The sequence below is a fragment of the Mus caroli genome, chromosome 10, assembly GCF_900094665.2.
Source record: "Mus caroli chromosome 10, CAROLI_EIJ_v1.1, whole genome shotgun sequence".
NCBI lineage: Eukaryota > Metazoa > Chordata > Mammalia > Rodentia > Muridae > Mus > Mus caroli.
Genome location: NC_034579.1, coordinates 81,088,039 through 81,114,107, shown reverse-complemented (window position 1 = coordinate 81,114,107; position 26,069 = coordinate 81,088,039). Strand labels below are relative to the sequence as shown.

At 39.9% G+C, this 26,069-nt stretch overlaps 1 protein-coding gene and 1 non-coding gene across 6 annotated transcripts in view; both read right to left on the bottom strand.

Moving 5' to 3' along the window:
• Positions 1 to 2,072: 2,072 nt before the first annotated feature.
• LOC115032284 lies at positions 2,073 to 2,179 on the bottom strand. Its single transcript, XR_003837924.1, has one exon. It is a non-coding gene; the product is annotated as a U6 spliceosomal RNA (small nuclear RNA).
• Positions 2,180 to 12,214: 10,035 nt separating this feature from the next.
• Positions 12,215 to 26,069, bottom strand: part of C10H12orf42 (chromosome 10 C12orf42 homolog) — a 157,876-nt gene continuing 144,021 nt past the window's right edge. For 3 of the 5 annotated variants that reach the window (XM_021174791.2, XM_021174792.1, XM_021174794.1), the window contains 2 exons: positions 16,591 to 16,950; positions 12,223 to 12,808 (listed from right to left, as the gene is read on the bottom strand). In XM_021174791.2, coding sequence (XP_021030450.1) covers positions 12,372 to 12,808; positions 16,591 to 16,950 — 797 coding nt within the window. In that variant the 3' untranslated portion in view covers positions 12,223 to 12,371. Of the gene's footprint in view, positions 12,809 to 16,590; positions 16,951 to 26,069 lie in introns of all 5 variants that reach the window. The other 2 variants (XM_021174793.2, XM_021174795.2) reach the window with 2 other exon arrangements.

Here is a 26,069-nt window from a genome sequence, read left to right as displayed (position 1 = left end):
TATCCAAGGAACTGAAGGGGTCTGCAACCCTATAGGTGGAACAACAATATGAACTAACCAGTACCCCCAGAGCTCGTGTCTCTAGCTGCATATGTAGTAGAAGTTGGCCTAGTCGGCCATCATTGAGAAGAGAGGCCCCTTGGTATTGCAAACTTTATATGCCCCAGTACAGGGGAACGCCAGGGTCAAGAAGTGGGAGTCGGTGGGTAGGGGAGCAGGGCTCGGGGGGAGGGGGGAGAGGGGAGAGGGATAGGGGACTTTCGGGATAAAATTTAAAATGTAAATGAAGAAAATATCTCATAAAAAAACTGAAAAAAGGGAATACTGACAATCACTGACTTATATGAATCGAGAAACTCTTTTTTCTTTATTTATTGTATTAATCAGAACGCAATCTCTGGTTACTTAAAATCAGGATTCTTAAATAGTTTAATGACCACTAGGAATTCTGTGACTGGGCTAGAGAGATGGTCCAAAGGTTAAGGGCACTGGCTGCTCTTCTACTGGACTGGAATTCAATCCCCAACACCCACAAAAGAATTTCCAACCCTTTTGTACATAGTCCCAGGGTATCCAATGCCTTTTTCTGGCCTCCATGGGCACCAGGTACACACACAATAACAGACATATATGTAGGTAAAACACCTATACACATAATTTTTTTAGAATTATGTGATTCCATAACTTGAATAAATTCAACTGTAACCTAATTAAACATTAGCGTCAAAGAAAATCCTCCAACATGAGATGGCTCAGTGGTTAAGAGTATGGGCTGTTCTTCTAGTAGACCTAGTAACACCCACATAATGGTTGAAAACCTTGTGTGACTCCAGTCCCAAGGTATCCTACATGCTCTTCTGACCTCCTCAGGCAATGTACATATTATGCAGACATGCATGCATGGAGGCGAAACACCCATACACGTAGCAAAAAAACAAAACAAAACAAAAAACAATTTTAAAAGGAATACATTGAAATATTAGAACAAAAATAAAGACCTTATCCTCATAAAAGCAGAATGTGTCCTGGGAGGAGGGTGGGAACAGAAATGTATATTTGTAATGCCAAGGGAGAGCATATACAGAGCAGCTTTGTATGGCAGAATTGGACGTGGAAAAGTAGCTGGAGTGATATCCACAAGGACCAGTGGCTCTCAACCTGCAAGCCATGATGCCCTGTGGATCCATCAACCTTTGCACAGGGGTCACCTAAGACCACCAGAAAACACAAATATTTACATTACAATTCATAACAGTAGCAAAATTGCAGTTATGAGATAGCAATGAGAATCATTTTGTGGTTGGGTGTTACAGGATATTTGATCACACTGTGCCCCTTGAGACTGTTATTTCTGAAGAAGAAGAAGAAGAAGAAGAAGAAGAAGAAGAAGAAGAAGAAGAAGAAGAAGAAGAAGAAGAAGAAGAAGAAGAAGAAGAAGAAGAAGAAGAAGAANNANGANNANANGAGGAGGAGGAGGAGGGGGGGGGGAGAAGGAGGAGAAAAAAAGCCTGTTTCTAGTTGTGGTGTAGCTCAGCCCTTAGCACACACCTTTAATCCCAATCAATGATGTTAGTTTTAATGCCAATAAAGTTAGTTTGTAGAAGGAGGCAGCTATGTCTAAAAATGATGTCTAATTGAATGGCATTGTGACAGAAAAGGATATGACCAACTGAAAGGAAAGCTGCAGAGAGATAAAAACGAGGATGCAATTTTATTGGGACAGTGGTACAGAGACAGGTTGAAGAGAGAACAATTCAGACACAGGTGAAGACAGAAAGATTCAGAGAACGAGGAGCAAGGTTAGATCAGATTGCCAATGTTAGTATGAGGACAAACAGCCATCCAGGAGAAGCCAGATCGAGTCAGTAAACTTGGACAGGAGTCTGAGCCAGAACAGCTGAGTTGAATCAGTCAGCCAGAGATCAGAAAAAAAAACTAGGAAGGAATAAATTCTCATACTGGCTCAAAGGATCCCTTTTGCCCATTTCTGCAACTGATGTCTTACTTCAATTTTCTACACTATTTCCCTGGACCACAGCTGCAGGGTTGGTTGGTTTGTTTGTTTGTTTGTTTAAAATATGGAACACTTCACGAATTTGCGTGTCATCCTTGCGCAGGGGCCATGCTAATCTTCTCTTTATCATTCCAATTTTAGTATATGTGCTGACGAAGCGAGCACTTGTTTGTTTTTTTAATTGAATTCCTGCTTCTATTCTATATCTGCCCTGTTTTCTAAATTCCCGATACAAATGTAATGGTTTAAAATCCTTCATGCTTTTCATCACAGTCAAGAAGAAATACAAACTTTGAGCAAGGTCTCCTGGTCTTCACATGCCTTCACTAGGTTGCACAAGTTCATCTCTGCGAGGGCTCACCCTACTTGGGATCTTTCTGAAGACATAAGCCTTAAGCAATTGTCTTCCTCTCTAGTGTCTTGGACCAGCCAGGGCTCACACCGACATACCCTTCTTACTCTCTGATTTCTTTGGACCTTCCTGAATACGTCCATTTTTCTCTGTTATTCTAGCACCAATCATAAGGCAACAGGCAATGTCTTTGTTCACCATCCTCCTTCCTGTTCCACTGACACATTTTCACTGCGCAGAGGATGTTTCCTCTGTGATGGCATAAGTGGTTGAGCTCAGGAGTAGGCTGCCTTCTTTCAGGTCTAGAATTGAGACTCTGGGTGGTTCTCAACCTTCCTAACGCTGTAACCCTTTAATATAGTTCCTCCTGTTGCAGAGACCCCCAACCACAAAATTGTCCTGCTGAGACTTCATAACTGTGATTTTGCTACCGTTATGAATCATAATGATATGCAAGGTTATCTGATATGGGACCCCTGTGGGGCTGGAACCAACAGGTTGAGAAGCACTGGCTCCCAGGGACTGAGTAACTTGAAACAATGTTCAGAACCCAAACAAAAGGTAGCTTTGGAAAAGACCTTTCTAATACTTAAGAGCAGGAAAACACCTCAAAGAGCTGGCAGCAGCTTGGGGGGAGACACCACTATGGTAAGGCTGGGGTGAGAAAGAACTTGGATGAGCAGAATCTTGCCAAGGACAAATGATAGAAGTAACCTCCACCCATGCACCCAAGTAGAGCATCCCAGAAGAACAATGAATGAAAGGACATTGCTCAGATTGCTAATCTACTGTAGCCATTATCTGGGTGAGTTTTATCCTTAAGACTTGGCCCAAGTTTGGAAACAAAGACACACAAAGTTTGGTTAGCAAGCACCTTCCTGATAATAATCTTCATATTGATACAAAGTCATAGAAAGGAGTGCCGACACTCAGCATGTTCAGTCACCAATCATCCCACCTTTAGGAGCCTGTTCCTGCTACTAAGAGGCATAAATAAATGGCGGGCATGCCCAGCTCTACCACAGGTCGAGTCTGTTTATATCCTGTTAAATGCAAACAGGTCTACACAGCTTCTCTACCTACAAGGAAATGAAGAGATGAAAGTATGTTTTTACACCCACACAAATAAACACCTACTCTAAATAAACTAGGGTCTGTTCATTTCAGAGGACAACAGAGATAAGAGAAGCATGAGACACTGACACAAACACAAGACGGTCAAGAGACGCTGAACCTCAAAACCTGGTGAAATGTTGGAAATTCTCAACTTCTTCCTCCTCCTCCCCCATACACCTCAGGGAGAGGGGAAAATGAGGAGGCCACCCTGTCACTCAAGTGAGAAACTTTTGTTCTTCCATGGCCTCTTTTGGAAATGCAGCCCTAGGTAGGAAACCAGGAGCCACAGCCCAGCGGCTTGCCCCTCTCCCCTTTCTCAATGCAGCAAATGACCATCCAGCCTTCTGCTCCCTCATGACCAAATACCGAAAATAATTTTCTTTAAGACTTTGTTCAACCTAATTTGTGAGTAAAATTTCCTAAAGGCAGCGGTGAAAAGCCCAAGATAATGAGGACGTCTTCAAACTCGGGGGAGCCAATGGGCTCTGCTCTCCCAGTTACCGCACAGCATTAATCAATTGTTACTAGGCAGAGTCACGAAGCCCAGTTAGAGGTCACCCGATCACACAACCTGCAGGGCCCCCACCACCACGTCTCCCAGCTTTACAGCACAGTAGTGTGTGACTTTGCAGTTTAGGAGAGATCATCAACGACATTGTCTTTTCTTCTTATTGCGGCTTCCTTTCAACCTGTGGAGACTTTCTGAGTACAGCAAAGTAGAAACCTGAGCACAGGACACCAGAGATGTGGGGAGGGCGTGGAGGCCATGACCAAGAAAACAGGACATGTTGAGGGTGTACCTCTCAGAGAGCAAACTGGGCACTAACTTGAAGTATTTCCTTATCTGTCGCCTTCAGTAAACTTTCCAATTTAATCTTTTTTTAGTGCAAGCCACTGATCATTGCTTTATGTTGTTTTACACTGTGCACAATGTTGTCTTTTCAGATGCCCTACAAATCAGAGCTCAGCGCGTCAGATCTAGTTAGGATCCTGTCCACCCTTTGACTTCTCCGTAACAATAAGTCTAGCCCAAGTAATGGAGTTTACGGAGCTCTCAAGGGGAGATAAATGTCTCAACTCCTCACCTTCTTCTCTCAGAAGCCCCTAATCCCAAATTCCCTATTAGTTCATTCTTAAGGAGACTCTAGAATTTTCTTAGTACTATGGAACAGCAAAACATACAGCCAAAAAGAGGAGCAGCATTGCCTGCGGGAAGAGTAAAGCTGTTTTTATTTATTTCACTTTATAAACACAACCTCTTTATTCTGTACTTATTCTGACCATTCCCTCTAGTTGTTCTGGGAACATTGTGCTGGCAGGTAACTACATTTAAGAGAAATATGCAAAATGCCAACCAGAAAAATGAATTAAGCAGTATTAAAGCATTACTACTGTATCATCGCAGACATGAACAGCAGTACTGTTCATGTTATCAATAGGTACCTGGGAGACTCCCGGTTCTAGTCCCCAAAGACCAGTCCTCAATTTGTTTAGATTAAAAACTTGCCCACATTTATAGCAAAGCAGAAGAACTCTGTGTGTAGCTCAAGCTCATCTAAATGAGAGTGCAGAAGACTGAATTTAGAATCCCTGTGTAGAATCATGAGTTGGGCTACATCTTTTCTAAGTAGCAGCACCATTTCTTAATTTCTACAAATAAGAAATTACTTTGGATCAAATGCTTAGAAACTGGTCTGGATCAGGACAAAAGTTACTAAATTTATTTTAACCAGCAAACTCCATAATTAGGAATTTATATCCGTAAGTATAGTGAATTAAAAATAATAAGCTATATAAAATGCATCTATCACAGTCCATTGTGAGAGAGGAAAATGAGCTCATAGAACAGTATTATAGTATGAGTTCATTTTTATAAAAATAACCCCATCTGTGGATATGTAAAGGATTACATAATACTGTAAAGGATTGCCCCAATATGCAAATGGTGGTTACGACCATCAATGACTGGGCCATATGTAATGTTTGCCCTTTTCACATGCTCAGGTAATTTCCCTTTCTTTTACTCCATTTAAAAGAAGAATAATGAGGAAACTATGAAGAAAATGATTTCCATGTTTTTTTAAAAAAGGAGATGGAGCAGGGAGGTGGGGGGAGTGTGCTCTGAGCTAATGCTGACCCTGCCATCTGGGTTAGTGACATGCGTGCAAAGGGCCTAAAGAGAGAGGTGGAGAAAAGGCAAGAAGGAAGGCTTCAGCTCACTAAATGAATAGCAAACAATACGCATATCAGCATCCAAAGATGTACCATTCTGCCAGGAAACGCCAAGACAAAAGAATTATCGGCCACGACAGTTCAAAGCATATTGCACCTGTCAAAACGTCCGTCATCTTCTATAGAAACGCTCCATTCGAAGAGAGAAAGGGGAACCTCAGAGAAGTCACTCAGGAACAAGAGCTTACTTTGTCTCCTTCCTCTTGCCAACCCCTCCATCTGAAAGCCATTGAGCTCCACGCTAAAGATTGCCTGGAAGGACCAGACAATAGGAAGGTCTCCTTCATTGTCAAGGACAGTTACACTTTGAAGATGACGCTCAAAAGAGGTTAAAATGGGTCAACAAGCAATTGTTGAGCCTATGCACGGACATGTGAAGAGAACATTGTTAAAGACACACACACACACACACATACATCTTGATCTCAAAGAATTCAACTTTAGCCTAGAGGTATGGGAAGGAGGGAACTAACATGCAATGCTGATTTTTTTTTATTTCACCCTAAAGAAGAGTTCAAAGGGGAGGTATCAGTTAATAGACAGTTTATAGATAGCTTTTGCTATTCCAAACATCCAAACACACACTTTTTAAAAAGTGGATTTTATAAAACATATAAGAAATGCTCACTTTATATAGGAATTTATATTCTGAAGATTAATACTTTCTGGCTAGGCATAGTGATGATTTCAGCACGTGGGTGGTTGACACAAAGGATTGCCACAAATTCACTCCAGGCTACGAAGGGTGAGATCCTCGTGAACCTGAACTGGTGAGACCTTGCCTCTGAAAATTATGTTTTCTGGATGTGCTTTGGGAAATGTGTGTAGCATTTAATCGGATGACTGGAGCAGCTGGAGGAGAGCACTCTTAGTCAGTAGTTCTTCTTCTGTGCAATTTCTAGAAACCTAGAGACTGGAGGACTGCTGATGCAGGGAACAGCAGCAAGGGAGATATGAGTCAGACTGAAGAGGTTTGTGGGCTGACTCTGCCTGTACCTCATGTGTGACTCCGGAGAAGTAACTCAACCTCTCTAATTTCAGTGACTTCCTGGGTAAAGGGGGTGGGAAGAAAAGTGGAAAATAACTCTGGCTTTCAAAACGAACTTCTCTCAAATTAAAAACAAAATAATTGAATTTTTAAAATTGGTGAAATAACGTATCATGCGTATATGCTTCTGAACTTTACCTTCTAAGATGTTCATCTGCCTTTAGATGTTTCTCTTTAGCCATGAAAATAAGCAACAAAGACCTGGAAGATGAGTAGGTGATTCAGATCACTGGCTGCGGCTGCTCTTCCAGAGGACCTAGTTTTAATTCCCAGTACTCACATGGCAGCTCACGACTATCTAAGGCTCCAGATCCAATACCCTTTTTGGGTACCAGACACACATATGATGCACAGGCCCACACAGAGACAAACACCCTTATACATAAAAACATTTTAAGATTTATAAAGACAGACAATAAGTCTGGGATGGAGCAGTGGCATTACAGTAAGAGAATCAGAATAGTGACCAGCACTGCTTAAGAGCCTGATATATAAGATGGTTAGAATTATTGTCACAAGTTCATAAAATATTCCAAAAAACTTTCTAAACGAACACTGAGATGTCACATTGTAGTCAAACTGAAATTCCACTTTAATTGTAAATATATTCACAATATTTTTAAATTTAGATCCCCCCTCTTCGACAATCTACACCTAAGCAATCCAGATGAAGTCCACCGTGAAATGCAACTAAATCTTCGGGGTTGATCCCAGAGTTACTAAGTTACAAAATCAGAATGACTCTCTGAGGAAGGAACATTCAGGAGGGGGATTGGAAAGAGAAAGAAGTGAGGGCCTAGGGATGGGTTCAAAGGAACTTGGGCAATGTAAAAGAGCAGAGGAAGATGACCGTATTTCGAAGATGGCCATATTTCAGAGACCTTGGACTGTGTAAAAGTGGTGTCCCACACCTAAGAGTTATGAAGCAGTCCTCCAGTGCTCAGGAGGCATATGTGCAGGAAAATTCCACACACCTAAGATAAAAATAAAAATTTTAAATGTATCTTTTTCTTTCTCTTCTGTGTGAAATGTCAACTGTTTCTAGAGAATTCAGCTAAAAGATCAACCTGGGGAATGCCAATGCTGCTGTTTTTTAAAAGAATTATTTATTTGTTTTATGTATATGAGTACAGTGTAGCTGTCTTCAGACACACCAGAAGAGAGGGCATCGGATCCCTTACAGATGGTTGTGAGCCACCATGTGGTTGCTGGGAATTGAACTCAGAATCTCTGGAAGAGCAGTCAGGGCTCTTAACCACTGAGCCATCTCTCCAGCCCCCAACTGCCACGCTTTAAGATGAAGTTTTCTAAACTGGAAGTTCAGCGCAAACCCAACATTCAAGAGCCGGACACAGGAGAGTCATGTGTGTCATGTGTGTGCCTGGAATCATGAGTTCCAGGCAACATGGGATATAGAGCAGAAGCCATTCTTAAAAGATATAAAAGTAAATAAATGCTCTAAAGGTTCTAGGTGAACAGTTAGTCACTTTTGTGGAATATGGAACTTAATTTACAGATGGTATTGCAGTGTGGTGTTTGTGAGTGTGGGTGAGAGAAACAACCAGAAGCCACACACTTTGTTGCAGTTCCTGGTTGGTAAATCGTAACCTACTGCTTCCCTCCTGGTGCTCTGATGAAGGTTAACAATAACTTATCTGTGCTGGCTGGTTTTGTGTATCAACTTGGCACAAGCTATAATCATCAGAGAGAAAGAAGCCTCAGTTGAGGAAATGCCTACATGAGATCCATCTCTAAGGAATTTTCTCAGTTAGTGATCAATGGGGTAGGGCCCAGCCCATTGTAGGCGATACCATCCCTAGGCTGGTAGACCTGGGTTTTATAAGAAAGCAGGGTGAACAAAGGCATGGAAAGCAAGACAGCATCTTCCATGCCTTCTGCATCAGCTCCTGCCTCCAGGTTCCAGCCCTACTTGAGTTCCTGTCCTGACTTCCTCCAATGATGGACTACGATCTGTAAGCCAAATAAACACTTTCCTCCCCAACCTGCTCCTGAGCCATGGTGTTCACAGCCCATCAATAGAAAGCCTAACTAAGACAAGTGAATTACAGATTGTCAGCCCACAGTTACCTGCTCCTTCCCTCCACTATGGATAAATAGCATGGAATACAATTTTCATTATAGATACTGGTAGAATGTATACACATCCCATACATGTAAATATACTAGCCTTAGTAATATATATGATAGAATTTTATAGTTTGGAGGTCGTTTTTATAGATGTATAAAGTTCTTACCATTAAAAATAAAGCATCCTTATCTGTGAAATGGAGACAAAAGAAATTACTTCATGAAGTCATTGTAAGAAATGAATGAATTATTAGTGAACATCAAGTGCTGAGAACAGACCCAATATGCAATAAAAGCTAACCCTATAAGTTGTTTCTTTTTATTCACTTGATACATTACAGAATAATTCCTGATTTAGGAACATTCATCATCAAAGTTTCTCTCAAATATCATTTCCTTCCCCTAATGTACCAGTACTTTATGTCCATCAATATCATCCTTTAAAATGTAGTTTTCAGGTAACTATTTTTTCATGAAGAATGACATTTCATATTGATTATAAGTCTTATAGTAGCTGGGCGGTGGTGACCCGTGCCTTTAATCCCAGCACTTGGGAGGCAGAGGCAGGCAGATTTCTGAATTCGAGGCCAGCCTGGTCTACAGAGTGAGGTCCAGGACAGCCAGGGCTACACAGAGAAACCCTGTCTCGAAAAGAAAAGTCTTATAGTATGTAGTAATAAATGTGCTGTAAATGAAATTACATATCCCTGTAGAAGAAGAGCAAGCTACAAGTCTGAACCTTTGTCATAGTGTATGAGACCTCATTCTTGTCCTCCCTACTTGGGTTGTATGTGAGGACATATTATGTATTTCTTAACATTGGGTTACAAATGAGTAATTCAGCACTGTTTTGCAGACTAATGGGAAAGAGCTCTGTATCTATTATCTTTGTGTCTAAATTCCTGTACTAGTTTTGACATAAAAGCCCATGCCTGTGACAGTCAGGGTTAGAGGTACTTCCCATCCATCAGTATGTTCAGAGTTGGACTAATTAAGTGTTCTCCGGAATGCATGTACTCAAAAACAGCAAGTAAACAGAGACATCTCATTCACTATTCAAGCAAATATGGCTTCTTGAAGTGTTTCTTGGTGATCTCTGATTCTTTATTTATTTGAAAGAACTTCCTACCATAAACCATGCTTAGAGTTTTCAGCATTTTCTCAAATATTGATTCATATGTATTTGACAAGGCACTAGTGTTAGCAGATGTTAATTTATACTATTTTAAAAATATACATACAGGCTGGGTATGGTGGTGCACACCTTTAATCCTAGCATTTGGGAGGCAGAGACAGGAGGATCTCTGTGAGTTTGAGGACAGCCTGGTCTACATAGTGAGTTCTGAGACAGCCATGGCTACCCAGAGAAACCCTGTCTCAGATCAAACAAACATACCAAAACACTTGTACACATTCCAAGGGTCTCTGATAAATAAAGATGAGGTGCACTAAGTTAAATACAGTTTTAATAAACTGTAATTTTGTTGTGAAATAGATCTAATATGTTTGTGTGGCCCTCTGAGAGGAATCACAGTGAGCTGCCCCTCATAGACTTGGCTACAGATGCTCCACCTCATTCCACATCTAATACTCCATGGAAAAGATTTGGGAAGCTGCTTCAGACTGTTATGTATACATATTTGTATCTGTTGCCTGTATGATTTTCTCAATTCTGGACAGAACTGCTTTTCCTGCATTGAATTTTTAGATAAATTCACCTATTTGTACCTCTATAGGTAGGGAGTCCATCTAACATGTTAAATTAAGTTTCTGTTTTAGCATCAGCTATTAAGAATTTTAGTTCATTGATTTTGAATCTCCTTAGACAATGTTCTCCTGCCTTGGAAACACTGCATGCTAATTCATAATGGAATCACTTGTTAGAATATCTTAGAATCAAAAATTCATAGAAACCCCTCAGTTTGTCTACACAATGCTCCCCAACTGACGGGCGTGAGGTTGAACTTACAGTGGTCCCATGAACTTTGATGACCAGATACCCAGAATATTCAATCAACACTGACGACCTGCACGTTCTCCAGAGTAAACCAAATGAATAACAAGTAATAAGAAGACTCACCTTAAGAACTGCATTAACCTGAAAGCTTTAGAGTTTGGTTTACCACTTTTTCAAAGTTTCTCGGGTGTCAAAAAACTGCTAGTTTTAAAAAATTAAATAATTTTCAGGGGAACTGAACATATCCCTAAATGTAATGCCATTTTCAAAAAACAATAGTACCTCACTCCTTTTGAAATTCTAAGACTTTGGGAGATGAAGAAATGGCTCAGCAGTTAAGAGCGCCCAAGCTGCTCTATGCAGAGGACCTGATTTCACCTCCCAACACCAGCAATTCAGTTCCAGGGGATCCCATGACCTCTTCTGACTCTATGGGTAACAAGCACGCCTATAGAACATACGCATGCATGCAGGCAAAAACTTATAAGCGTAAGATAAAAATAACTCAATCTTTAAAAAACAAATTCTGAGACTTAAAATTTGAACACAGGGTGCAATGTCTCAAATGTAGCCACACCATTACCTGCATGTAGGTATTTATATGACATTGAACTAAAGGGAAAATATTAAAGTAAAATATTAAATTAAGTAAAATATTAAATCTTTATAACCCCCATGCATCAAACTTCCCACATCTAAGCCTGTGGGGAAACTGGAAGACTGTAGTAGACAGACTTCATGTTGATCCCATTGCTTCCTGTTTCTCCATGAATATTAAAACTATCAATTGTCACCTCATAAAATCACTGATAAAGCTAACAGACACTATATTGTGATTCAAATCAGCCATGTGAGTAAACCCAAAATGTTTTAAATATGTTGTTTAGAATGGCCAGTTTGATAGTACGTTCTTTAAGAAGCCAGACTTCCCTATTACAAATCAGAAACTTTGGAATCTTCTCCTTTAAAACAAACAAACAAACAACAAACAAACAAACAAACAAACAAACACATTAAACTTACTTCCAAGTGTTTCAAAGCCACCAGCTAGGATCTGGCTTCAGGTTTCTGACACAAAACCCTTCATATAGCCTAAAGAATTTCCCTAGGCACATCAGAAGCAATCGAATTTCGTGTTAACTATTATATTACAGGCATTCAATTAGGTTTTCCAAACGTTCATGTAGAAATCCCGAAGGCCGTTAGAAAATATCCTTAGCCCTAAGCCTAGGCTGGCAAGTGAAACCGTCTACCTGTAACAGCAAAACAAAAGCCCGACCTTCCGATCCCAGCAGGCCACACTGCAAAGTGGCACGCGGTGCATTGTGCAGCGCAAATTCTTTGTAACAGTGGGAGACACTGCAGAACAAAAATACTATTACAAATGCTTCAAAAAGAACATTTTTTGGCGGCGATAGAGACTTTTGACATTATTTATTAGGTTCAAAAATGCTTTACAAAGCGTAACAATGGTTCTGTGGAAACCAATACATCTGAGGCCCTTTCTGTTGTTCTGGGCAGGCATTGATTGGAAGATGGGCAGAGCTCGCAGAACAATTCCTTCTCAGCAGTTTGTGTGAGTATTCACCACGGGCTTCGAAAGACTCTGTGAACAAGCCTTATGGAAATCCTGGGGTGGGCGCGGGGCCACTGAGGAGCAAGCCTTCATTAACTTCTTGGAAAATAAACGGGTAGACGAGCCCACGAGCAGAGGCAGGGGCTCTTTGACCACACGGGCGGGCAAAGAGATAACTGCCTTTGGCCTCCGTTCGGTGGGGAGATGAGGATGCTTGAGGGTCGTCTCTGGTGTTATGGCAACTGCGCCTCTTCCTAATGCACTTCCGCACACGGTTAGGGAATCTGTTTGTGTTGGAGATCCCGAGGCTGTAGCTTTATCCTCCTGCACAGTTTCGGAAGTCTTACAGCTGATCGGCTGGGAAGGGTAGCTCTGACTGACACTTCTGCAGAGGCCAATGGCAGTAAAAGGTCTCATCGCAGGACCTGGAAGAAAAAGCAGAGCAACAGTAGAACTCCAGCCTTTGGACAAGGATCACAGGGCAGCAGCTGGGATGGAGAGAGAGAAAAGAGAATCTCTGGCTATCCTGTGACATAATTCAAATGCTGAATTTCCTTTTGCTGGCACCAGAAACAGGATCCGGAGTGGGAGATCAGTGTTTCAAAGGAACCTGTTCAAATCTTCCAAGATAACGAAGAAAGTGGGACGCCGTCTTCTGACTTTCGGAAGTTTGTAAAGAGAAAAGTTATTGAATCATGTTAGGTATGCTAGAAAAGATCAATGGCCCCCCTCAGACTGACAACTAACGATCTGAAAAACAAATCCAAAAGTTAGTTGGTCGATTTTATTAGAAGTTATAAAACCAGATGAAAAATGAAAACAAAAAATAGATTACCCTGAAGCTGAATCTACCCATCAACACTCTCTCCCACTGACATTGATATCAGGTTTAATTTTTTTCTTTGCTCAATCATACCTACATTGTTATACATTCTATCTGTATTATTTGCATATAGTACTATGTTTTTTTATTTGAGAAATTCTACATATTAACCACACACATTAGAAGTCTATTCCTTTAGTAATAAATTAAGAAAATGTACATGCTTTAAATCATTCTCTGCAAGTCTCTATAGGCTTTTCAGTAACCAGAAAATTGCTAGAATATTTGAAATGAACACAGAATTATTTTCAAAATGTATAAAATTGGAATGTGTAATAGTTTCTTCCTAACACAGCGTGCTGAGAAGCTACTGTATCTCTAAGGAATTAAATTCCATGTCCACCACATTGCTTTGTACCTAAGAGGCACTGAGTGTTTTCCACTGTGTACTTAATAAGCCTGACAAGTAGACGAAGAGTTTAGTGAATCTGACCGACCCGAAGCAAGAATTATTCCTGAGCATAAAAATGGAATGTCATTTACAAATTTCTAGTGCTGTGCCAAAACCTAATAACATCTATGAGTGTGGACTTTCAGCCCTCACAGATGAGCCATTTAATTATTTACCATATTTAGTGCATAAAAGTTCTACTGAAATTCTGGAGCATAGCATAATAGGACATGACATAGGCAGAGTATCCTGTCCTATCTTCTATCTTCTAAGCTGAAAAACCAGGCATTCTTTCCTTTGGAACACTCCAGTAACCATGATGATGCATTTGACAAGCAGCAGGTGTAGTCTGAGATAGTCTTGCACAATCCAGGCATCAGAGTCCAGTCCTGGACCATGAGGTTGCCTGTGCTTCTTTGTTCTCACTGGGAACATGGAGCTTTTACTATCTATGTCACTTGATGGCTGATGAAACTAAATTTGTTCATTCATTTACTCATTGGCTAACAGAGGAGAATCGGGTAAGGCGCCCAACAATATCTAAGACATTAGGGATACAGGAAAGAATAGAGCGAGCTGCATTTCTGCGCATAGACAGCTTATATTCTGTTTCTGGGAGGGAAGTGAGGTGAAGGATGCCAACTCATGAATAATTAAGTTTGAAAGTCTTAATCAATCTGTTGATTATTCCAAAGAAGAAAAACAAAGGAACGGAAGAGATTAGGAAAAACCAAGTGTGTCATAATCCACTAAAGACTTGTCCATGGAAAATTAAACTCGTTAAATATTTGAGGAAAGACCATGGCAAAGGGTTAAGCGTTGTGATCATAGGAAGTGCTTAAGGATGTTCTGACCTGGGGGTCATGTGAGAAACTTGAATCATGATGTCAACCCTACAGTAACAGAACCCCAACAGACCTCCAAGTCTGTTTCTAAACTATGAGAATAACATTGTCTCAGTAGAGGGATCGTATGAAGGTGCATGTCTACACTGGTGCATTGCCTTACACAGATCAAGACTCAAAAGTTGTTAACCAGATTGGGGAGATGGTTCAGTTGATAATACGCTTGCCTCACAAGCATTAGATTCGCCAGAGCTCATATAAAAAACACCCAGTGTAGGAACAGGCATTTGCAGTCCCAGAGTTAGGGGGGTGGAGATCGGAGGAAGCCTGGGACTCTCTGGTCAGCCAGTCTAACCTAATGAGTGAGATCCAGCCAATGAATGTTGTCTCAAAAGGAGGCAGACCCCTTAGGATGAGATATGAGGCTGTCCTCTGGCCTTCACACGCTTGCACAGACACACACACACACACACACACACGGGTATGTATACACACGTACACACACATACATTTTTTTTAAAAAGTGTTCACCAGCTCACATACTCTTCATTCCATTTTTTGGGTCCAGCATCCCAGACATGAAAGAAACTCAGACTCGGTATCAGCAGACCATCTTACAGAACCTGTCTTAGCACCTAGAGTGAAATCTCCCCCTGGCCCCACCCCATCCCCCAAATTTAAAAACCCTCCATCACAAGAAAGCTATGTAACATCAACCCAATCCTCCCTTCTACATAGTAGCTCCTACAGCTTTCCTCACACTTCCTCTCCAGTTTGAACATCAGACTCATAAACACCACCAACATCACATAGTCTCTTAAGGGTTTAAGGAACTTTTTTTTAATGAACCCTCTAATTACAAACACTCTTCTTTTTACTCATTTATTTTATTGAATATTTGATTTATTTACATTTCAAATGCTACCCACTTTCCCACTTTCCCCTCTGAAAACCCTCTATCCCAGCCTCCTCCCGCTGCTTCTATGAGGGTGTTCCCCCACCCACTCGCCCACCCACTCCCACCTCACCACCCTGGCATTCCCCTACACTGGGACATCAATCCTTCACAGCACTCTTCACAGCGCTCCTTATCCTTGATTTACAGACAAAGAGACCAAGCTCAAGGAACATTCATGGAACTGTATCGTGGCTGCAGAATTGCCATGAGAGAGAGAGCTGAGACTTGATCTTCAGTTCCCAAACCCCTTCCTTATGTTCCATTTCTTTATATCTAGTCATTAAGTTTTTTAAAACCTTTGCATGTGCATGTACCCGTGTATGCTTGTAGGCATGTGTGCCTACCATATGTGTGCATGGGTAAACACACGTGTGTGTGAGTATGCAAACAGAGACTTGTGCACACACCAGCATGAGTGTGGAGGTCAGAGGACAACTTCAGGTTTAAGCCCTCACCTTTCACCTGGTTTGAGACAGCCTCTGTACTTTCTGTTGTCCTTCACCACTGTGTATGCTCAGATGGCTTGACAACAAACTTCCGAGAATTCTCACATTTCCCCCACCTCCCGTTCTCACGTTTGAAGCTCTGGGATTATAGACATATGCTTATGTGCCCAGCGTACATGAGTTCTAGAGATGTAAACTCAGGTCTTTCAAACACCTTAGCCACTGAACTGTCTCCCCACTCTGTTCCCTTACTTTTAACCATTTCTCCTACTTTTGCAGCTGAAGTTGAAACAGCCAATTTTCATACATATTACCCTATCCTATTCATTCACAGCTCCTTTATTTCTATAAAGTGGGGAGAGTAGCTGTCTAAATGCTATGTAAATGGACCTAAAAGGCTCAGCATAGAGTGTAGTGCGTGATAGCAGCCAACATATATGAGGTTAGAGTGATGTCACTGCCACTGTCCAGTGTAACACCTTAAGTATCAATAACTTGTCAACAGTAGACACTTGAATGTCATGCTCGTCAACACGTAGTCTAAGTCAAACTGATACAGCCCTTAGCACACTTCTAGAATAGTAAGGCTTACCACTGATTCAATAATCAGTTTTTATTGAAGTTAAAACCTAGAAAGTGACAAGCTGAGAGAAGAAAAGTTAGAAACCACAATGTGATACCTACCAGAATCTCCCTTGGAGTTGGCCAAGGGATGGTTCTGAAGTGGGATATGTCTACCTGCAGCTTCCAGAGAAATGGTATTCACTGACTGTGATCTTTTAAGAAGCTTATTGGCAGCTTGCATTTCCAGAAATGGGCTGATCCAGGTCTGATTGGATAGTCGTCTGGGTGGCTTCTGCTCTTCATTGATTGTAAAGAGCAGATCATCTTCCTCCATTTCACTGGATGATGACAGGGAAGGACAGGCTTCTCCACCAATTTCTTCATCGAGGGAAATGGTGCTCGCAGGAGACTTGGGGATTGTGTACTGGTGAACGCAAAGTAGTCTTTTACCTGTCATTGGACTATGAGTTCCTATAGATCCTGTAAAAGGGAAATACATTAGTTTGAAAGCATCACTTCAAAAATCAACTTCTAGATTAATGGAAGGAAGGATGGATCCAGATATCAAGAGTTTTGTGTTTCAAACCTGAGCAAGCGTAAATGACCGTAAAAGGAACTGGGGTGTGGGAAGAAAAAAAGCTGGGAAGAATGTGGAGAGAAACAAATGGCTGTGAAGACTTTAAGTCTGAGCTATGTAGCAAATCCTATATGAGCCTTGAATATAGTTACCACTTAGTCCTTGAAAGAGCCATAGCTAGCTGAGAGTATTATTATCTCCATTTTGTAGTCATAACACTATCTCAAAGCCTATAAGTCACACGCACACGCACACACACATACACTGTATTGAAACTCTGATTTGCAATACTTATACCTTGTACTTTCAGTATCTACACATGTAGTCTTGGTAGGAAATAAAGTTTTTAAAAATGTAATTAAAGATGAAGCCATGCTGAATGGGGCTTCATTTTGTTTCTCAATATTAGAAAGCTGAGACACACGAGAGAGAGCATGTGCTTCATGGAGACATAGACAGGTGAAGCCCTGTAAAGATGGAGACAGGGATTAGGAGCCAAAGATAAATGCATACATTCATACATACATACATACATACATGGCACATTGGTAATTCCAATGTCATGGAATCAGAGATAAGTGGGTCTCTGGGGCTTAGTGGCCAGTCATTCTAGGCTGCTTGGCAAGTTCCAGGCCAAGGAGAGATTAAACGTAAGCCTCCAACAGTCAAAGATAGGCATGGATTCAGCTAGGACAATGTCAACTTTCCTTGTCACAGACAGTGGTGCCTTGGAGAAGAAGCTAAGGAGAAGATGGCTTAAAGAAATAGCTAAGAAACAATTCTGATATCTTAGCCAGAAGTAGTGGGCAAGTTATAGATGGAGAAAAAGAGTAATAAGTCTCTGGAGTTTGCAACCAGATGAACAGTATAGGGTTGTGCATATGCATGTGAGTGTGCATGTATATATGTGTGACTGTGTATATGTGTTTATGTATAATGGGTATATGCATGTGTGGTGTGTGTAAATTTATGTGCCTGTGTCTGAGTGTATGTGTGTGTGGTGTCTCTGTGTGTCTATGTGTGTGTGTATTTGTGTGCCAGTGAGTGTGTATATTGTATGTGCATGTTTGTATATGTGTGTGTCATTGCATGTATGAAAGTATGTATGTGATTGTGTCTTTATGCTTTTGTAAATGTGTGTGGAATGTATGATGGTATGCATGCTTATGTCTGTGTGTATGTCTCCATGTATGAGTGTGTGTGTGTACATGTGTGTATGTCTGGTCTATATGTGGAGTGGGGTGTATTTGTGTGCATGTATGCAAGTGTGTGTGTGTGTGTGATTTTAGGATTATAAATAGGAAATATTTAGTATGAGAATGGACAAAGCTTATTTGTTTGTATCTAATTACTAAATTCAAGCTTCTTGTGATTCTGGTATTCTGGCCCAGCTCCTCTACATGTTTTATGTAAACAAAAACATAAATGTTGGCTTATTTTTAAGATCTGTTATTCTCTTCTTAGAATACTAGTAAAAGTCAGTGAAGGTGCCACACCTTAGGGCGAGGCATGAATCAGAGCTTTCTGTAATTCACAGCTCAGGAGTCCAGAAATTTCTCTTTAATTTTACAATACCTCAGATTCTCATTTCTAAAATATGAAGAATTGCACCTACCTTTTGAGACTATTATAAAGAACAAGGTTACATGGTGTGCATAGTGAAGTATAGTTGGCATGTAGAAAACAAATATTAAATATCAACACTATTACATCATAAAATTGATATTATATGAAAGAATAACTAAAACATAAGGATATAAAGCACACAATGTGAACAACAAAATTTGAAGAAAATAAACAAAAATCAACAATTCGAATGACCGAACCTCTATGAATCTTTAATTAGACAAAATTAAAATTCAGAGAGTTAAAACAGTTTAGCACTCCTACTGCAGATATATTTAGTGAAATCTTTTCATATAACGGTGACATAAAATGAAATTTTCAATGAGGAGGTAGGTAGTACAGAGAAAGAGAAATTTCCAGGGCTTAAGAATCTCCTTGAGTTGGGTGCTAAACAGTGTAGTTTTGAAAACTGAAGGGGATCTTGCAGAAAGCTATTGAACCTGTGAGAGATCGTATGACCAAATGGCCTACTTATTTATGCAGTCAATTGTGTCCTTTAGAAGGTTTATTCAAATCCTGAAATTGAGTAGCTGTGAATCTGCCCTTATTTGAAAATAGGGTTTTTACAGATGAAAATAAAGTTTAGGTCACTGGGATAATCTTCAGTTCAATATGACTGGTGCCCTTAAGAGAAGAGCGATAGAGACACAGATAGAGAGGAACACCATGGATGGGAGAGATGAAGAGATGCTCCAACTAATAAAGGAATGCCAAGAATTTCTATCAAAAGCAAAACAAGCACTGAAACAAATTTTCCCCCAGAAACTGCAGACAACACTTTTTGAGTCTTGCTCTCCAAAGAGAGAAAATAAAGTCTCTTGTTTTAACCTTCTCAGTTTGTGGTAATTTGCTACAATATCCCCCAAACAATTGCATACATTATAGCTTAAATTTGCACACATTATCCTAAAGTAATTACCAACAACTCTTCCACCTAAAACCAAAATGTTTGGATTTTGGAGATGGAAAAGAGAAGAATCTCAAATCACTGTGGAAGGGGAAGCTCTGGTCGAATGACTTGAGTTGTACCATGTAGAGGAGCTGGGCCAGAGTACCAGACATAAACTGTGTTGAATCAAAAGTGACCAAGAGGATACTGGCCATACTAACTGCCATATTCTGCCAAAACTACAACTATGTACAGTGAGAGATAATCACAGAAAGTAATCTGGAATCCCATTCAAGTGGGCTTATTCTTAGGCTATCTGTCCCATTTGAAGGGATCAGAGTCCTTCCAATCCTTTTATTGCCAAGAAAAAAATACAGATTTAAAACATTTTAGAGAGATTCATTTATTTATTTTTATATTTATTTGTTTGTTTGTTTGTTTGTTTGTTTGTTTGTTTTGAGACAGGGTTTCTCTGTATAGCCCTGGCTGTCCGGGAACTCACTTTGTAGATCAGGCTGGCCTTGAACTCAGAAATCTGTCTGCCTCTGCCTCCCAAGTGCTGGGATTAAAGGCGTGCGCCACTACGCCCGGCTGAGAATAATTTTTAAGACTGTAAAATCTTCTGATTTTTAAGTTTGGTATTTTTTAGTCTTCTAATTACGTAGTGTGGAATTCGCATGGCACAAGTACTCTCTGAAAGAGCACAAGCCACCAGTTAGTCTCTGTCACATAGTCAGACCTACAAGTGGCACAATCATTTACTTCCTCCTATAATATCTATACCTTAGAACAGAATATTTTAAATATTCATCTTGTATCTATAAGACTGCATTTGTATTCTCAGTTCACAGATAGTCTTAGATCTAGATATCTGGTCTACCTCCACATTAACTTGAATATCTGATTTTCATTTTCATTGTTTTGTTCTTTCATCTTAAACTTCATAGTTTGACATGGTAGACAATTTCTTTTTAAACTTTTCAAAATTCAGAGAAACATTTATAATCTTTCCAAAGTGGAAAATTCTGGTTTCTTTGGAAACTCAGCTACGTCAAATGATGTTTTGCTGGGCACACACGTGAAAGGATGTTTTGCTAAAGCAGGCACATAAAAGAATGTTTTCCTGAGGCAAACACAAGTGATGGGATGTTTTATTATAGCGGACACATGAAAGGATGCATGATGTTCAGAAGGAATATAAATATGACTCCACAAGCAGTAGGAACTCAAGCATTTGTTTGTTTTGCTTGCCTTACTGTTCTTCACTAACAATGTGTATTGGTTTGCCTTACATTGCTTTGCTGAGCACTGCTTGTAGTGATATTATTGAGAGAAATTCACCAAAGGACCGCTTCTGAGGTTCCTGCTGTTTCTTGCCACTTCTGAGGCCTTGGGCTGGTTGGCCTTGCAGGCTTCTTCAGGATTGAAATGTCCTTGCTGGTTTGTATATGGTGATTTCCAAGAGGACTGGACTGCAGCTGCTGATTCATATTTGTGTTGGCTACTGGACTGAACTGCTGATATCCTGACAAGATCGGACACCCCACCAAAAAACTATTTCTAAACTTCCCCTATGTCCTAAAAACTTTTCTCTTCCAATACCTCTGATGGGTGATGGGCTAGAGGGGAGGTTGAACATTTATTAAAGAAGGTTGAAAAAATATGCATACACCTTTCAAACTTGTAAGCTTCAGTTTTGGGTCTCTTGGTCCAAAAGGTGAATACCACTATAACTAATGGTATCAATCCATCCTTGTTCTGTTGTTCAAATATTGTAGATAGGATGGAAGGTCTAAACCACTTGAAATACACTGAATTTCCATTCACATCTAAGTAGTTGGAGATAAAGATAATTTAAATGTTATCTGAGACTAACCACCTTCAACCTCCAATGCTGTAAATATTTTGGAGATCTAAACTTTTACAACACTGCAACAAATATTCTACTGCTTCTCAGAAAAGCAATTAACTTTGCATTTTGTAAGATATTAGGTAATAAAAGCAGTATGTGTGACATTAAAATGGATAGTCATTCTGGTTATTAATTTAGTTATTTAACCAATATTTTAAGCATCTGTGATGGATTAGATATTATTCCTATGATGAATATTTATACAGTCTAATATAAGAAATTATTGAAGACAAAATTTATCAGTTGATTTATGCTAGAATGAATTAAAGTATATCAAACTAGATTTTTAATTTTACAGATTCTTGAATCAGTTTCTAGTATCATCAGTGATAACATGGTCACATTCACCTGGGCTAAGAGAACTACTGGTCATCTTGGTCTTAAATAGAGAGAGCAACTTCTCAAAATTCTTCTGAAATCTTCAATGGCTTTCAATATTTTTTTCTTAATTTTCCTTCTTAGCTAGTAACAAAATTTAAGCTTTATTCCAGAGCCAGTGGCTCGAAATCCAGCACTTCTTGGTAGGTTACACACCAAAATCTAATTCAGTCTTTTTAAACATTGGCTGTATACTAGGCAATATATATTAGGCAACAACATATTGGACATGTTTTTTTAAAAAATATGGTTCGTATCCTACTATTGGCAAACCCAGTGGATGGGACCCAGGTATCTGTGCTGTGAGGCCCCATTGTGATGAAGTCTTATTATTAGTATAAAGAGTCCTTGATCTGTGTAAATTATATGGGTTTCCAAAGGCTACTGTGTTTTACTCAGCAATATAAACTTGAAAATGAGCTGAAAAGTAATTTCTCTTCAAGTCTTTCTACATCCAGACACTGTATCAGAATCCAGCATATATACTCTTTATAAATCAAGTGTTACATTTTACATGTTTTCATAACAATAATCTCACCTGAGCCTCCCTAAACCTCTATGGCTTACTAATTTTACTAAGAGACTGAAGCCAAGTAAAAATAATCATCTTGACCATATGACTAGCCGAGCTGAAAGCAGGACCCAGGTAGTTTTGTTTTGCTAATTTACAATACACAAAATGCCTATAATGACAGCAGCTAAGAAATACTGGGCACTGACCACAAACTAAACAACACCCTACTAGCCCAGCTCTAGCCATAAGAAATGCTGCCTGCACTATGTCTAACACAGGGAATCAAAAATCACCATTTTCATATGATGGTCAGTGAATAAAACTGGCAGCACTAGGACATGAATCTATACATGACTTATACGAGATCCCTCTTCAAACCATGCTTGCAGGCTCCTGGTATAGGAATCTATAGACTATTGATACTTGTGTTTTGTTGGTGGTGGTAATAATGGTGATATACTGAAATTGTGCCAGTCATTTTACCTCACAAGGAACTCAGTTTCTTATTTTGCATTATAGATCTGCTATCTGCTACTAACTTCATGTTAAATAATATTCTGTCAGACAGGAGATTTAAAGGCACAATAAAAATAAACCTAAAAGCTGAAAGCATTTTACCAAAGCAACTTCTTATTTTCTTTGAGTTGCAAAGTTATTGTGATAAATCATAGTAGATTCTGGTATATTCTTTTGGGGAGGTTGGGTGAGAAGAGGCCAAGATAGCCAGGAACTCACCATGTAGAGCAAGCTAGTGTATTTACTTTCAGCTCAACAAGAAGACAATCGTGTTAATTTCTATGTCTTTGGGCATTTTCAGATCCAGAAAGTACTCCTTCATCGCTTCATACAGCCGTTCCTCAGAACTTCCCTGCATCCTTGCTTCCCCAGTTGATCTTGTCACCCAACAGTGTTTCTAACTCTGCCATGCTTATGTTATGAAAGACTGCCAGAAGCACTGACCTAAAACACCAAGGCAATTAATTCTCCCAAGCTCATTATATATGTATCATTTAGGTATGAATAGAGGATAAACCTATATGCTTTTGTTTCCTCCTATCAAACATTCATTCAAAAATGCTTGTTAAAAACCTACTATGTGCCTTACTTTATACTTGGTGTAAGTATAAATGTAGTTCTTATCCTCATGATGATTATAATTACTGTATATTATGGGTAAGAAAAACAGCACCACTAAATAGTTTTAAACAGAAAATAGTATCAAGGAAGACCCACAGGGTTGAGAGCAAGATTCCTAGGTGGCATTTCATCTCAAAAGATCAGGAGTCTGAAAGGGGTTTGCTTACTCTGAAGAGAATAAGATGCCATTCTGACCACTGAAAGCAGCCCCAAAGGCAGAGATAAAGTGAGCCCAGGGGGCCAGGGAGGAGTCTGGAGGTTGCACAGTAGGTGATAGAAATAACAGACAACAGATCACAGCATCTACAAGAATGCCAAGCAAGATTAATGAAAAGCATGAGCTGGAATGGCACACCCAAGGCCATCATTCTCAAACTGCAAAAAGTCAAACACAAAGAGTTAAAATAATGTGTAAACATGTATATACACATGCATGCATGCCTGTTCATGCAGGTGCATGTGACTATGCACATGTGTATGTGTTTGTGTGTATAGACCAGATGTTAACTTCAGGTATCATTCCTAAGGTACCGTCTACCTTGGTTTTTTTGTGGGGGTTTTTGTTTGTTTGTTTGGTTGGTTGGTTGGTTTGGTTTGGGTTTTTTGACAAGGTCTCTCACTGCCTTGGGAAACTTGGGGAATTGGTTAAACTGGCTGCAAGTCTCAGGGCTCTGATCTAAATGTCTGCCTTCCCACTGCTGGAATTACAAGGGAATGTCGCTGCACTCAGAATTTTTGTATGGATTCTGAGTATCAAACACAGGTCTTCATGCTTGCAAAGAAAAGCACTTCACACACTGAGCCATAAAGAGAAAACCTTGAAAGACCAAGGAAGAGAAAATGCTACCTTAAAGGAGATCCAGGAAAAGAATCACAGAAAGAGACATATGATATGCTATAGTAAGAATATTTAATAACAATCTGTTTCAAACATCACTACAAAAATAGATTTATGTTCATATCTTGAAAATAGAAAATAATATGTAAGGTCATTAGCATGATTGAGCTGATCCCTAATTATACATATTTCAAAGCATCATTTACATATAATATATAGAGTATTCTCAATTGTTAATTAAAATTCTATGAAATTCACAACAGAAATCAGAAGTCACATAATTAAGAAGGCAAAATAAAATATTCAAAGTGTTGAAAGACAAAAATAAACACATAGTTTCATATCCAGGGGAAAAAAATTCTCTAACATTAAAGGATAAATTCAGAATTTCTGAGAGCGGCAATGGTCACAAAACACTTGGTGGGATTCTTTCTCAAAGGCACTCTCCTGCTAGAAATGTTAAAGAAAATTATTTAGAGAGAAGAAGAAAGGGTATAGATCATCAACACAGATCTCATAGAGAGAGGCATAACTTGGAGGAAGGCTGAATACAATCACCTCTTTTTCTTCCTCTTAGTTGATCTGACAGTTAACTTCTGAAACAAGGCATAGTGCCAACTTCAATGCAAAATGGCATCCTTTACCATGTCTCCTGACTCCTTTCTCCGATTTACCTTTATTCAATTAGTATAATTTGTAATATACATGGCCGCGCCTAAGTTTAATTCCCCTCACAAGGATGAAAGTTTGGTGAAGGCATGTACCAACTCTGCTTCATACTCCTGCCATTTACTAGGCACTCAGGAACTAACTGTGGAAAGAAAAGACAAGGAAATGAGCTGCTCGTCTCTCTGATGGGCACTCTCAGTATGAAGGTTACCACTCTCCCTGTTCACCTCATCAGACCCCACTTCCTCTCTTTGGGTGTTGCCTGGAGATGGTCATTTCATCTCTTAGGGACAGGTCCACATCCCTGAGTTCATCAAAACCACCACACCAGCTCTAATAACCATGGAGCCTGTTCTCAAGCAAGGAAAGCAAACAAGGTTTGTCTCAGTGAACAGATCATCAAAATGTTGGGACACCAATTTTTACATGAAGAATTTGAGGACCATGTTGAGGTTCATGGGACAGTCCCTGATGTCGGCCATGAATGTGAGTGAATGAAGAATGAAGTAGCCACAAACAAAGCAGCCATTTGTCATGACTCAGACACACTACTGTATACAAAGGTGACAATGCCTGCCTTTAAGGGAGGAAAGCTATACCTTCGTTTAATATGATTGGACCACAAGGCTCTCCTATAGACTCATGAAGACAACCTCTCCATACCCGAAGAAAACATCAGTGCCTTCACACCCAGGGCACACTCTTTTGGCACTACTTCTTCCCACAACACCAAAAGAGTTGTTAAACCACAGAAAGCTCTCAGCCCAGTGCAGATCCATATAAACTGTTTCATTTCTAAACTTCTTTCATGACAAAATGCAATTGAAAGAGCAATAGCCTAAGCTAGACAATGGTGGCAACATGTCCTTAATTCCAGTCCGCAAGAGACAGAGGCAGGCAGGTTTCTGAATTTGAAGTCAGCCAGGTCTAAAGAGGAAGTCCAGACCATCCAAGTGAGACCTGGTGAGACCTTGTTTCAAAACCAAAACATCAACAAAAAGCACATTGGCTCAATAGCCTGAGCATTTGATTACTGTGTTCATTATTTTTTCTGAGTAA